At 41.2% G+C, this 14,576-nt stretch overlaps 1 protein-coding gene across 8 annotated transcripts in view; it reads left to right on the top strand.

The window, feature by feature from the left end:
- The window catches only part of LOC137526635 (uncharacterized), a 187,142-nt gene that overhangs the window by 110,832 nt on the left and 61,734 nt on the right, over positions 1-14,576 (top strand). For 7 of the 8 annotated variants that reach the window (XR_011023118.1, XR_011023117.1, XM_068247483.1 and 4 more), the window contains exon 9: positions 12,308-12,538. The exons of the other annotated variant lie outside the window; for it this stretch is intronic. Coding sequence is in view for 5 of the 7 variants with exons in the window: in XM_068247483.1 (XP_068103584.1) it covers positions 12,308-12,538 (231 nt within the window). In the remaining 2 variants the exon portion in view is untranslated. The remainder of the gene's footprint in view (positions 1-12,307; positions 12,539-14,576) is intronic. 8 annotated transcript variants of the gene reach the window in all.

The following is a 14,576-nucleotide window of genomic DNA, read 5'->3' as shown; positions in this document are numbered from 1 at the left end:
TATTTATGTATAAATGATTTAGTCAGTGTTCGCCCATTGTAAAATCTTTTAAATCCCTGATTTACATTCTGACATTTATTACATGGTGACATTTTTACTGTGGGCAGGTGATGTAGCTGCTGCATGCTTTTTGGCAGTTGGAAACAGCTGTAAACAGCTATTTCCCACAATGCAGCAAGGTTCACAGACAGGAAACTGCAAGGAGTACGTACTCAGAGTTTCTTGTGGGAAGGGTTTCACCACTATATCAGTCATACAGCGCCCCCTGATGGTCTGTTTGTGAAAAGGAATAGATTTCTACTGTAAAAGGAGGTTAGTATTAGGAAGGGAGAGTGTTGAGATATTACTTATTTTTTAAATGTCAGTAATATCATGGGCCCAAATTAACAGGCGGCAGTTCCAAACTGACTCATCTGAGATGGTCCAAATCTATCTGTTACCAGTTCTGTTTTCATGACTAAGACTAATCCCAATATTAAACGGGATCCATTTGTTTGTGAGGCATGTACAGTATGTACATGCCTCACAAAGTCTGGCCCACACCTGACCTGTACCTGTTTATTTATGGTGTTCATATTGCTGCTTCCACATTAAAGGGAAGGTCCAAGCAAAAAAAAAAAAAATGAGTTTCACTTACCTGGGGCTTCTACCAGCCCCATGCAGCCATCCTGTGCCCTCGTAGTCACTCACTGCTGCTCCAGTCCCCCGCTGGCAGCTTTCTGACCTCGGAGGTCAGGGCCGAATTGCGTACATTTTTACACATTCCCGCTAGTGCAGGAACATTAACGCATACATTTTTACGCGTTAGTGGTGCAACGAGTAAATTTTTGTTCCTGCACTAGCTGGAATGCGTAAAAATGTACGCAATGTGGCCCTGACCTCCGAGGTCAGAAAGCTGCCAGCGGGGGACTGGAGCAGCAGAGAGTGACTACAAGGGCACAGGATGGCTACATGGGGCTAGTAGAAGCCCCAGGTAAGTAAAACTCATTTTTTTTTTTGCTTGGACCTTCCCTTTAAAGAGATTCTGTATTGTTAAAATCGCACAAAAGTAAACATACCAGTGTGTTAGGGGACATCTCCTATTACCCTCTGTCACAATTTCACCGCTCCCCGCCGCATTAAAAGTAGTCAAAAACAGTTTTAAAAAGTTTGTTTATAAACAAACAAAATGGCCACCAAAACAGGAAGTAGGTTGATGTACAGCATGTCCACACATAGAAAATACATCCATACACAAGCAGGCTGTATACAGCCTTACTTCTGAATCTCAAGAGATCACTTGTGTGTGTTTACCTTCTGTCCCCAGCTTCTCTCATGCACTGAACATTACAGGCTTCCTGCAGACAGCTCTGCCTATGTCGTTAATTCCTCAGTATGTGACAGACCAGCTCCTTTCACAGCCTCCAGAGGAGGATTTTTATCCAGCTCTCTTCTATCACTGATAAGATAGCAGAGAAGCTGCTGGCTTATGTAAATAAAACACACACTGGAGTGTGCATAGAGGAACAGTTCAACACTGAAGAACTTGGCAGCCTTCCAGACACAGGCCGACAAGTCTGACAGGGGAAAGATACATTGATTTATTACAGAGATGGTTATAGTAGAAAGAGCTGCAGTAAGCCAGAACACATTAGAATAGGTTTAGGAACTTGTAGGATGGTAGAAAAAACGTTGTAATTTTTGTTACAGAGTCACTTTAACCAAGAACACACAGTGGCACTTTGGTCAGCAGAGTCTCCATCAGAATGTGCGGACTAGGTTGTAAGCCTCTGGCAGGGCCCTCCTCCTTAGTGTTTCCAGCTTGATTATGCAATCTTACTGTCAATCACCCCTCTTGTGGACTAGAATAGTCTCTATTTTGACCTATGACACTGTACTGTTATCAAATCATTTGCATTATCTTGTTTTGTTGTGAGCTTCCTGTATGTCCTACTTTGTATGTTAACCCATTTATCTATTGTGCAGTGCTGCGTAATATGTTGCCGCTTTATAAATGCAATAATAATGACTAGTTGGAAGGATGATCATTTCAGTGAGTGCATCAACTCCTCCCTGCAAGGATATTACTGTACCTACCTCCAGGCCAGAAAGGGGAGGGTGGTGCGGGATATTTCTCTGAAACTCCAACCAGGCCAGGGGTAAATATGCTTATTATTTTGAAAATACAATAAACTGTGCTAGACCCACTCTAGCCCATTCACCCATGGATGAAAGCTATGGGAAATTCCTGTTAAGAGGGAATACATCTTTTATATCTGTTCAGCTGTGTGTGTATGTATATACACATATACAGTATATGGTATATTCAGTCTCTTTCACACCCTACAAATTGATTATAATAGTGAATATGATTGAAAATGTTAAAAGCTAAGTACAATACTTTAAAGAAGTGCTTGTATTCTCATGACCTACTTTTACTTTTATTTAGGAAGTGAATCATTGTATTAATCATAACTATTTTATTGTCAATTTTATGAGTGTTCCTGTATGCGGTGTCATTATTTGTAAGGGAAACATTGGGAGGAATAATCTCTCTTGTCACAGTTTACAAGACCGGTGGTTCCCTCAGGGGTCTTGGCAGCGCGCTCAGCATCTCCATCACTGTCGGCGCTAAAGATGGACTGGCCTCAGCGTCTTGGCAATACATTTATTTGTTTTTCTCCTTCTGTTGCTTGTGCAAATACTAATGTAGAATGTCAAGGACCAGCGCTTTGCATTATGTTATTGGAATCTTTTCATGTTTCAAGCTGAGGACAATAAGTAACCGCAAAATGTGTGAATTTTAAGACCGTGCTTACTGTTGCCTGACATCTGTTTGTATGGGAGAACTTTGCTAAATGCTACTTGTATCTAATATGGCCAGAAACATAGCCCATTTATAGCAACCTACCATCCTTTCTTTAAAAAGATAGCAAAACTGTTTTTCTAGAGCTCTGTAGCTGCTAAACCCGATACAGATATAAGATTATGCAAATTCCACTAGCAAGAACACGTGTTTTTTTATGAACAATTCTCCTTCAGTCTATGGATGCGCACAGCACGCATGGGATCGTCGCTGATGATTGAAATGATTGCAGTGATGTACTTCTTATGGTCCACAGTTGATGTGTTTGTATACTGTGTGCCTCTGAGGAAGCTGCCTTTTACATAGTTACATAGTTATTTGAGTTGCAAAAAGACATACGTCCATCGAGTTCAACCAGAGAACAAAGTACAACACCAGCCTGCTCCCTCACATATCCCTGTTGATCCAGAGGAAGATGAAAAACTCTTACAAGGCATTGTCCAATTAGCCCCAAAAGGGAAAAAATACCTTCCCGACTCCAGATGGCAATCAGATAAAATCCCTGGATCAACATCATTGGGCATTACCTAGTAATTGTAGCCATGGATGTCTTTCAACGCAAGGAAAGCATCTAAGCCCACTTTAAATGCAGGTATAGAATTTGCCATAACTACTTCCTGTGGCAATACATTCCACATCTTAATCACTCTTACTGTAAAGAACCCTTTCCTAAATAAATGGCTAAAACGTTTTTCCTCCATGCGCAGATCATGTCCTCTAGTCCTTTGAGAAGGCCTAGGGACAAAAAGCTCATCCACCAAGCTTTTATATTGCCCTCTGATGTATTTATACATGTCAATTAGATCCCCTCTAAGGCGTCTTTTCTCTAGACTAAATAAACCCAGTTTATCTAACCTTTCTTGGTAAGTGAGACCTTCCATCCCACTTATCAGTTTTGTTGCTAGTCTCTGCACCTGCTCTAAAACTGCAGTATCTTTCCTGTAATGTGGTGCCCAGAACTGAATTCCATATTCCAGATGTGACCTTACTACAGAGTTAAACAGGGGCAATATTATGCTAGCATCTTGAGTTTTTATTTCCCATTGAATGCATCCCAAAATTTTGTTAGCTTTAGCTGCAGCAGCTTGGCATTAAGTACGATTATTTAACTTGTTGTCGCATTTATTTTGTATGGTGCTAGATCATTGGTATGACCAAAATGCGTGACTTTACATTTTTCAACATTGAATTTCATCTGCCATTTATGTGCTCATATAGCCATCCTATCCAGATCCTGTTGCAATATGTCCCTATCTTTGGCCGTGAAACAAGTGTCGGGCAGTCTCTTTTGTGATTTGGAATCCTGAAATTGAGTCTGCACGCTTTGTCCGCAGCTTTGAAGAGTTTTGTTTGAAGGATTAAAGAGAATTTGTTCATAAAAAACCCTGTGTTCTTGCTAGTGGAATTTGCATATTGCTATATTGTGGGGTGGAACAGAACTACTTATTTTATTGTGGTTATTACTGCTTCAGATATAAGAATATTCATATCAAATTACCATCAGAACAGCGTGTGTTTAAACATTGAGTGGCATCAGGACCAGTGCTACCATAGGGGCAACCTGGGCAATTGCCCCAGGGTCCCAAAGCGGTCCCCCCCATATCTTCCCTCAATTTGATTGTGGTCCTGGGGGCCCCTGCAGAGTGTAGCGACTCCCATGTCCTGGCTGGTGTGCTCCTTATGGCTCCGTGCTTTCCCATTTTCATACCCACTGGCTTCATCTTCCCAATGACCCTGTGGTGTGGCATATTATATAATAACATGCACTTGGTCACGGAGGAGAGGTGTCCATGTGAGGGTTAAAGTGGGAACGCATGGAGAAGAGTGCCACCCGGGACAGGTGAATAGCTACACTGTTGAAAACTCTGCAGGGAACCACAATAAAGTGTGGGTGGGGGACCCGGGGGCCCAGCAGCTAGGCTTGTGGGCTGGGGGGGGGGGGGGGGTTAATGGCAGCAAACAAAAAGGCTCTAATGCTGCTTTGGGGGGTGGGGGGTCTGTCCAGTGGTCCCCCAGGTTTGCTTGAGGGCCCCATTGTAACTAGAAGCAGCCCTGAGTGTCATAGCTAGATGACTGTGGGCCCCAGTGGGAACATGGTAGAGTAGTGTAGATTTATAAAGCTCTGCTCTGCTGGTCAGGGCCATGTGTTGCTTGTGTTTTCTGTGTTGACTTCACAGTATCTCAGAGTCTTACAAATATATCAGTTAATCAAATTGCTCTCATTCTTCTCCATGATTTTTACCAAACACAAGTAACTCTGAGCACAGGCAAGCAGCTATATTTTCAAATGATTTTAGCAATTGCACCCTTTATATTTCCTAATAATAATGAACAAACAAAAAACTATCCTAATAATCTATTTAGCCACACCCAGTAGAAAGAAATTAGAATGAATAAGACACAGCTTCTAGCAGCTGATGCAGTAAGCCAGCACTGTCCAGCTGGTGGCCTGCCAGCCGGAATAGGCCTGTGAGACAACTTGCTTGCCTGCCCTATTTTCTGTGTTAGTTCCCCTCCTCTGTCAGGCCCACCCTTTTCTCCCGCTTGGCTCTGCCCCCTGAAGCCAGGAGGTTGATGCTTCGCCCCCTCCAGACAAAAACTCCTGTTGCTTGGCATTCCACATCCTTGAAGTTGGACAGCACTGCAGTAAGTCAAAGGTTCTATTAATTGTTCAAAGATTTTCTAGCCCCAACTTCTTTCTCCCAGGTGAAGCCAATTGGCATGCTAGTAAGATTTTTCCCTTTCCTAGTAGCAGACATTGCAAATTAAAACCACTTGTGTACATATTGTTCATCAGGAACTCAAATGGCATAAAAACAGTACCAAGAATTAAAGGATACTTTAGCTCATAAATGAATATGAAACGGGGACGTTCTCTGCCATCGGCTTCTTATCGTAAACCCACGATTTGCAGCAAAAGAAGGAAATTTGGGCGCACTTACCTTCTTTGCTGCAAATCGTAGCTTTTACAGTGAACGCAATATGCACCTAGGGTTAGGAGCTATAGAGGTTAGAGTTAAGCACTGGGGGGAGGGGTGCCTTAGGGTTAGGCACCACCAGGGGGGCACTAAGGGTTAGGCACCACCAACCAACTACCAATAGAAATTGAGTAAAGGAAAAGGAAATGGGGTTGGATAGGCCACACACTCAGGAATGGAGAGGAATCTGTAGAAAGTGGAAGCCTAGAATGAAATCCACATGGGTTAAGAAGAAGGGGATGGCTTTAAAAAACCACGAAGAAGATCAGTGGAAAATAAGTTAGAATGATGGAGAAAAACATAGAGTGTGATCTCGAGACAAGCAACAAATAGCTCTGAATGGAAATTCATCATGGATGCCCTATGCTCCACTGGGAGTAAGAGCAACATAGAGCATCCATGGGTATAAGGAAAGTTCTTGTATATAGGTGTTCCTACTGTATATAGGCATAAAGGAAAGTATTTGCCTTAACTCTGTTGTTCCTCCTAATTATTTGTTACCATCCTAGTCTGTATGAGCCCCCCTCCCCCACTACACACACTCTATAGCAGAAACAGAAGCACTTTGCCATGGCGACAAACAAAAGCGCTCAGTGTCACGCCATGCAATATATGCTGCTGAGCAGGCTAAGCTCTGGAGATGGTTGGATCAGGCCAATGTGCCTTCACAGTCTTGTTGTTATTCAAAAATTCACGTTTAGTTATGTTTTTATTAAAACAGAACTATTTGTACATTTTTGTCCTGTGTTTTTAAACTAAGGGTACATTACACACAGATGTGAAAATTATTCTTTTAAACTTTGTTGCTGAATGGCTCTAATTTGCACTTGGACGTTTACAGACTTCCAGCTCATTCCGTATTACTGCTGGTCCTGAATCAGAAATTGTGAAGGTAAAAGTACAGAGTCCTAATATGCTACCAATCTGCCCAGAAGCACTGTGAAAGGCCTGCCAGATTTGACTTCAGGACACAAACTTTCCTTAAAAAGCTCGGAGATGAAAAACTAAGAAGAATTGATACCTACCCCGGGCTTCCTCCAGCCCCATAAACACGTGTGAGTCCCTCACAGTCCTCCCGCGGTCTGCCGTTTAGCCGTAGTCCGCCCCGGTAACTTGCTAATTCGCGTCAGTCCGGGTGTACTGCGCAGGTGTAGTAGATCCGCACATGCGCAGGAGACCCAGACTGATCCTGACTGAGTCAGTTACCGCGGCCGAGCGGCAGACCACAGGAGGATGGCGAGGGACTCAGACGTGTTTATGGAGCTTTAGGAAGCCCCAGGTAAGTATCGATTCTTCTCAGTTTTTCACCTCTGAGCCTCTTTAACCCCTCCTGGGACCGCCTAACGCCGATGGGCGTGGCCGCGGTGGCAGCCCCAGGACCGCCTAACGCCGATGGGCGTCAAAGTCCTGGGGCAGGCTGCACGCGATCTCCTGCAAATGGATCTGAAAGTTGGATTTTATGTTCAAATTTGAAGAAAGAATCATTCAGTTAAGGTGAACAATCAATAATTGCCTTCCGATTAGTTACGATCATTCAAATCGCATCGAAAGATCACATTTAGTGAACAATTGTACCGTTAATGGGCACCTTTAAGGTGGTCATGCACTGTACATTTTTTTATATTTATTTTCAAGAATTACAATCCAATTTTTTTGGATGATTGCAACATTTGAAAAATCTGACCAATGTAGCACACACGTGTGTTCAATTTTCCCTAATTATGAAAACAATTGTGTAAAACTCTAAAAAAAAAAAATAGCTTGGGTCTATACATCAAAATCTTGTAAAAGTAATACCTTTTAATGACTAGGAGAAGATAAAGAGGCACCCAAAGTGTATAAAATACTTTAAAATCAATAAAAATAAGAAAAATGAGGTGGCTTACCTCACAGACGACAATTCACTTTAGGTAGAGAAATTTGATGGCAAAATAATCGAGGCGCCCCAAATGCGGCAAATTGACTGCAGCGGCACTTTATTTGGCCTGAGGAAGAGGGCTAGATGCCACAAAACACGTTGCCTGTGCTTATTTTGCTATTAAATTTCTCTACCTAAAGTGAGTTGTCGTCTGTGAGGTAAGCCACCTCATTTTTCTTATTTTTATTGATTTTAAAGTATTTTATACACATTGGGCGCCTCTTTATCTTCTCCTGTGCCTTACTCCCCCTCAGTGAGGGGAGTCTCATGCATCTTACCCAGGGTGGAATTCCACCATCTTATGGAGTTCAAAGTGCATGAGATGTTTTGCTAGAGAGCGACCGCATCCAGGATTTCTGGTATACCTGAGTGGAGTCAGGTTTAAGACACTCCACCTGTCTAAAGTGGTTGGTTGCCCCTTGTGCAGTCCACCTTTGTGAGTATTCCTTTATAGATTCCCTTTTTTATATACACATCAACTTGTGACATACTGCACCATTTGGTCTCCCGTTGTTTGTGTTTTTTCTCCCAGTATCCCACACTTTTAATGACTAACTGATATCATTAAACTATGCAAGCTTTCAGGGATCTAGTCCCTTTCTTCAGGCATATGTAACTTTATAATTTCATTATTTTAATTTATAATTTTATTTAACCACTTAAGGAGAAGCAGGCGCATTGAAACGTCCTGCTGGAGCCTCTTAACGGCTCCAGGACGTTTTTATAAGTGAAGCAGCGCTGGTGCCGCTGTGCGCGTGCACGTGCGTTCCCACGAGCGTGCACATGAGGTCAGTAAAACAAAGAACACAACATAGAAAAAATACACCTTTATTTCCAAATAATGTATTGTCACCATACTTTGAACTAGGGACATAACTCAAATCTTGTGATAACCAGGACAAATAGGCAGATAAAATGTGTGGGTTTTATGCACCGTAGCAGTGTTTATATTAAAACTATAGGGGATGAAATTGGAGAAATAGTGTGTTTTTTCATTTTTTTCCTTGTTTTTACCTCTATAATGCATAGAAAATAAAGTAATTGCTGAAAACAAATATCAACCCCAAGAAGCCTAATTTGTGGTGAAAAAAACAAGATATAGCTCATTTCATTGTAATTAGTAGTGATTAAGCTATTGGCAAATGAAAGGGATGAGCACTGAAATATGAACATCGCTCTTGTCCATTAGGGTAAAAACCCCTTTGGGGTATAGTGGTTAAATTAACTTTATCAGTTAGCCATTAAAAGGTATTACTTTTACAAGACTTCGTTTTTTCTACCTACATAATTTGTTTGGCTAACACGATACCGAAACTTTTTTGCTACTGTCTATACATCAAGAAATTAACAATCTTCCCTACACTGTTCAATTTTCATAAAAATTGATCAGAAAAATCAGCCACTCCCGATCAACTTAGTGTATATGGAAAAAAAAAAGGGTGAATTCAATCAGACTTTTCGAATGAAAAAAAAACCTTTCTATTATTGTGTACAGCTGATCATTTTTTATTGAATTGCCATAAAACTGAATCATTTTATTGTAGCGTGTGTGGCCACCTTTACAGCGACCTCTATTCTCTCATGTCTCATTCAACACCCATGTGATGTTTCTAATGGCCCAAACTCACGGGCTACAATTGTCGCCGCAACCACGTGGCGCGCGCGTGTTGCGGCGACACTTCGCCCGTGAGTATGGCGCGCGCACCCCGAACAGTCGCTCGTAGCTACTGTCGCCAGGCGATTGGCGTGGTCAATCGCCTGGCGACAGTTGCCGCCGCAACTTCGCCGCAACTGTCGCTAGTCCGCGTGTGTATGCGGACTAACAACAGCAACCTCTATACAGAACACGGCGCTTCCGGCGGTGAGGGGAGGAACATCGGCGTGTACGCGGAGGGACCTGGCGAGGAGCTGTCTCCGGCCTGTCGCACACACGCTCACGTGTGGTAGCGACAGGCCACAAATGTAGCCCGTGAGTATGGGCCATAAGAGCCAGTCAATCTGATGTTTGTTTTGCGGTGTGCTACGATGAAGGGTGAGATATAAAGCAGCAATCTATTGTTGGTATTCCGAGACACAAGCTCATCACTGGGGTCCAACATTTGAAAAATGTATGCCACCGTAGCCTTGGGGAAGCACTTGCATTTACATTCACCTGTGTTCTTCTCTATCCCTTAAGGCACACCTTGGCAGGCCATACTAATCAGATATGTGTTGTCCTAGTGGCATCAACACAACTGCCATTATGACATTGACAGTAAATATATAATGCTGTAATCTCCCTTCATCCTCCTTATAAACAGTGCCAGCGCTCACATCTCACCAGCGCTGAACAATAGCTCCAGGCAAAACACAACAATGAGTCATAAATAAGTCAAGTTAGAAATTATTTATCTCTTTCTGTGTTTTAGGTATGCTGTTGAGAAAAATATATAGCTTGAAATAATCTCTGAAGTCATCCTACAGCTGAAAAACATTGTAGGCATTATTTACAACACTTAATTATTTCCTCTTTTTAAAAAAGAAAATCAATGCTTTCAGTTCAGCTCAGCTGTACAACAGGGCTGAATGACAAACATCTCAGTTTATTTGCCTTGATTTTTGCATGCAAACAAGAGCTTTTTCACAGTTGAGATAGATAGGAGAATCAACACTTCCAGCCTATCGCCGTATTAGTGCAGGCACTGAAATGTATGGGCTCCTGCTCTGTGTAGCCAATTACTCATGCTGCAAATTGAATTGCAAAGTGAGTGCAGATGCCTTATTTGTAATAGAATGCAATATGTGCTAATAATCAACGCTGACTGGCATAGAAGCAGTGGTTTGCCATTTTTAAAAAAGGGCAAAAATGAAATGAGATGCTATACAAGACTTCCTAGCAGGCAAAAATTAAATTTCTCACCATCAGCATGGGTTTACTAAGGACAGGTCTTGCTTGACTAACATGTTCAGCTTTTATGAGGTGATGAACGCTTCTGAGGATATTGTGAATGCTGTGGATGTGATATACTTGGACTCTACAAAGGCCTCCGATACTGTCCCCCACAACAATCGGGTGCAAAACTTGAGGATGCAAGGACTGGGGAAGAATCTGTGTGCATGGATCAGGAACTAACTAATTGACAGAAAGCAGAGTTGTGGGCAGTGGATCACATTCAAAATGAGTGAATGTTAGCAGTGGGGTCCCACAGGGTTGGTACTGGGTTCGATACTCTTCAGTGTATTTATGAATGACCCAGTAGTTAAAGAAGAATGTAATATTGCTATTTTTGCAGATGATACAAAGTTGTGCAGAATTATCAACACACAGGAAGTTAGTGACATTTTGCAGGAGGATCTAAATCGGATGGCTATATGGGCATATAAATAGCAGATGAAATTCAAAGTTGAAAATGGTTGACGAATGGCCTAGCACCATACAAAATAAACTGGATACCAATGGGGACATCAAATTTGGAGAGAGACTTAGAAATACTGGTTGACAAGTTAAATAATCATATTTCATGCCAAGCAGCTTCAGCTAAAGCAAATAAAAATTTGGGATGCAATTAAATGGAAATAAAAGATTAGTTTAGTTTAGTCTTGTAGGGCCGCATCTGAAATATGGAATACAGTTTTAGGCACCGGATTACAAGAGAGCCCATTTTAGAGCAAGTGCAGAGAAGAGCAACAGAATTGACTGAGGATTGGAAGGTCTCACTTACCAGGAAAGGTTAGACATACTGAACTTATTTAGTCAGGAGAAAATACGCCTTAGAAAAGATTTAATTTCCATAAATAAATACATCAGATGACAGTATAAAAGCTTGGCAAATAAGCTTTTTATCCGTAGGCATGTGCAAAAGACGAGGGGACATGATCTGTGCATGGGGAGGAGTTTTTGCCATCCATTTAGGAAAGAGTTCTTTATGGTAAGAGTGATTTAAAATGTTGGATGCATTATGGCAGCTTCTATATCTGCGTTTAAAGGGGCTTCGATTCTTTCCTTGCATTGAAGGACATCCATGGCTATATTTTTCAGGAAAATCCTGGTTTTGTTGATCCAGGGATTTTATCTGATTGTCATGTGGAGCAGCTATTTTGTTTTTCCCTTTTACGCCTAATTGGTCCAAGCCAACAAATAATAAAGCTAACCTCTCCAATCTCATAAGTCTAACCCTCTTTATGTACACCTGTCTCTAAACCTTACGTACTTTTGTTGTTTTGGATTCAGAGTGAGGTGCTGCCACTGAAATCTTTTCTGGTGCCCTATAAAAGATGATCTATCAGAGCACCAGGCCTGAATCTACCAGCATTATTCTCCAGCTCAGCAGATCCTTTGGAGGCTGCCCTAGTATTTCGCAGCATGCAAACTGGCTAAAACTATGTGAGGAAATGATCCATAATGGGATATATCACCTTTTACTCCTGGCTGTTTATAACGTTGTAAAGCATTGTGGGATTACATTTGTGTGATTGCTTTGTTACTTCCTGAACTGCAGAACTTAGTAGTTACACTTCCACAAGTTTTATTGTAAATGTCTGAGGATACATTTGTTGACCTTTTGAAACTTTTCTTGTTTTCAACAGAGCGCTCTTGAAGGAAAGCTTAGCACATTGTTCAGACACCTGCATGCTACAAAACAAACTCTCAGCCATATTTTAGCCCCAGGAACAGAGTCTCCAGAGTCGGCTCATCATATACTGCCGACTGTTATGTATTCCAGGTTAATAAATCATTTGACAAGATGTAATCAGTCCTTGGAGGAGTGTTGCAGGGATTTGCTCACAATGACACTTATTGTACCATCCGCTCCTTGGGTAAGTAGACGTCCATCATTTCTCTTGTGCGGTACATCATAATTGTATAAGACATATTATTGCTGGAAGGCGTACAAATAATTCCCCACTGGCTTTTCATGTGTATTCAGTTTTCTCTGATCCAGTATACAAGCTTAAGGTTTAATAGAAAAAAACTCTGCATTCCAAGCATAATTCCTTTCAATAAATGGCATTCAAGGTTAATGCAGACCTGTGTTATTTTTATTTATACAGTACTATCAGCACCATACAGCTGTATAGAGTTTAGCAATGTCTGAAAGATCATACCTGCTGCAAGAGGAATGTCTAGCAATACAATTGCATAAATATGTGGGTTGTCCAGAAAGTAACTGCCATTTGCTTCTATCTACCACACAAGGATTTTTTTGCAGAGTAATGTAACTTGCATCTGTCATGTTAATCTTTTATCTCCCTTCATTGCAAGTCACATGATTAAAGAATGCCAGTAACTGTTTGTTCAACACCATTAACATAAAGCATTCAAAGCCTTCCAAAGATCCCTGGAGGCGTATTTGACTAGTTGGTCAATTACCAGCAACGAGGGGACCAAGTGAGATCCGGGGAGGCTCTATAGGATCCAGAGCCTTCCCTTTCCATAGGTGAGTATTAAACTTTCTTTTTATTTGCTTCAGTATCACTAGTTCGGCCTATCTGGACGAGCTTCCTCGTCCAGATAGGCACTGCTGCTGCCGCCGGCTGGTGCGCGCGGTCGGGCGCGCCCGCTGCCCGCCGCTAGCCCCCCGATCAGTGAATGGGAATATAATTCCCATTCACCGATCTAACTTCCCGGCAGAAATACCGATGCTTTCTCTCCATAGAGCGCGGTATTTCTGCCCCCAGGAAACTTCTCCCCAGCATTTTAGCTCCTGGATGCGAGATCGTTCGCATCCAGGACTTTTTGCACTGTGGCCATCTTGTGGCCAAATAGTAAACTGCACCAACATACATTTTTAATAAAAAAAAAAAATATTATTTTACATTTAAAATTAGCAGTTTCCCTCCCACACCAAAAATTACCCACATACACTTTTTTTTTATTAAAAAATAAATAAAAAATACAATTTAAAAAAAACAAAAACAACATAAATAGTTACCAAAGGGTCTGAACTTTTTAAATATGCATGTCAAGAGAATATGTTATTATATTATTTAAAATTATAAGCTTATAAATAGAAATGGACGCAAATTGAAAAAATTCACCTTTATTTCTAAATGAAATATCGGCACCATAAATTGTGATAGGGACATCGTTTAAATGGTGTAATAACCGGGACAGATGGGCAAATAAAATACATGAGTTTGAATTACGGTAGCGTATATTAATTTCAAACTATAATGGCCAAAAACTGAGAAATAATGAATTTTTTTCATTTCTTTCTTAATCTTCCTGTTAAAATAGATTTAGAAAAAATAATTCTTAGCAAAATGTACTACCCAAAGAAAGTCTAATTAGTGGCGGAAAAAACAAGATATAGATCAATTCATTGTCATAAGTAGCAATAAAGTTAAAAGCGAATGAATGGGAGGTGAACGTTGCTCGGATGCATGAGATTTTCGGACTGCGGTGCTGAATCGGTTAAAGGCATTTTATTGATAAGGTGTGAAATCACCTTGTCGAAAACTTAGGAGAAAAAGTTAATTGAATAAGAACCACAATGTGATTACAGTAAATAAAATGTTTTTGGAATTTTCTGACCTCTACCATCTGTGTGTTTCAGCACAATCTAGAGTAAACCAACAGTCTAAGTTATTCCAATCTTCTACTGACCAGATTTTGACAGCAAATGCCCACTGCAGGCTCATTTTTTTGTTCTTAATTGTCAGGGGTGGAACCCAGCATGATTTAATGGGTTTGTTGTCCTAGGATGTCTTTTTCTCTTGGTTCGAATTAGTCTAACCATTCCCCTCTGACCTCCCATATCAACTAGGCATTTCCTGTCGATGTTTAATTTACTGAATGCTTGTTTTGAATTTGATTTTTTTTTCTGGGGGGGGGGGAGTTACAATTTTGAGTAAG

The sequence above is a fragment of the Hyperolius riggenbachi genome, chromosome 1, assembly GCF_040937935.1.
Source record: "Hyperolius riggenbachi isolate aHypRig1 chromosome 1, aHypRig1.pri, whole genome shotgun sequence".
NCBI classification, from domain to species: Eukaryota; Metazoa; Chordata; class Amphibia; order Anura; family Hyperoliidae; genus Hyperolius; species Hyperolius riggenbachi.
Note: the sequence above shows the minus strand (reverse complement) of the source record. Positions and strands in the feature narration are given on the sequence as shown.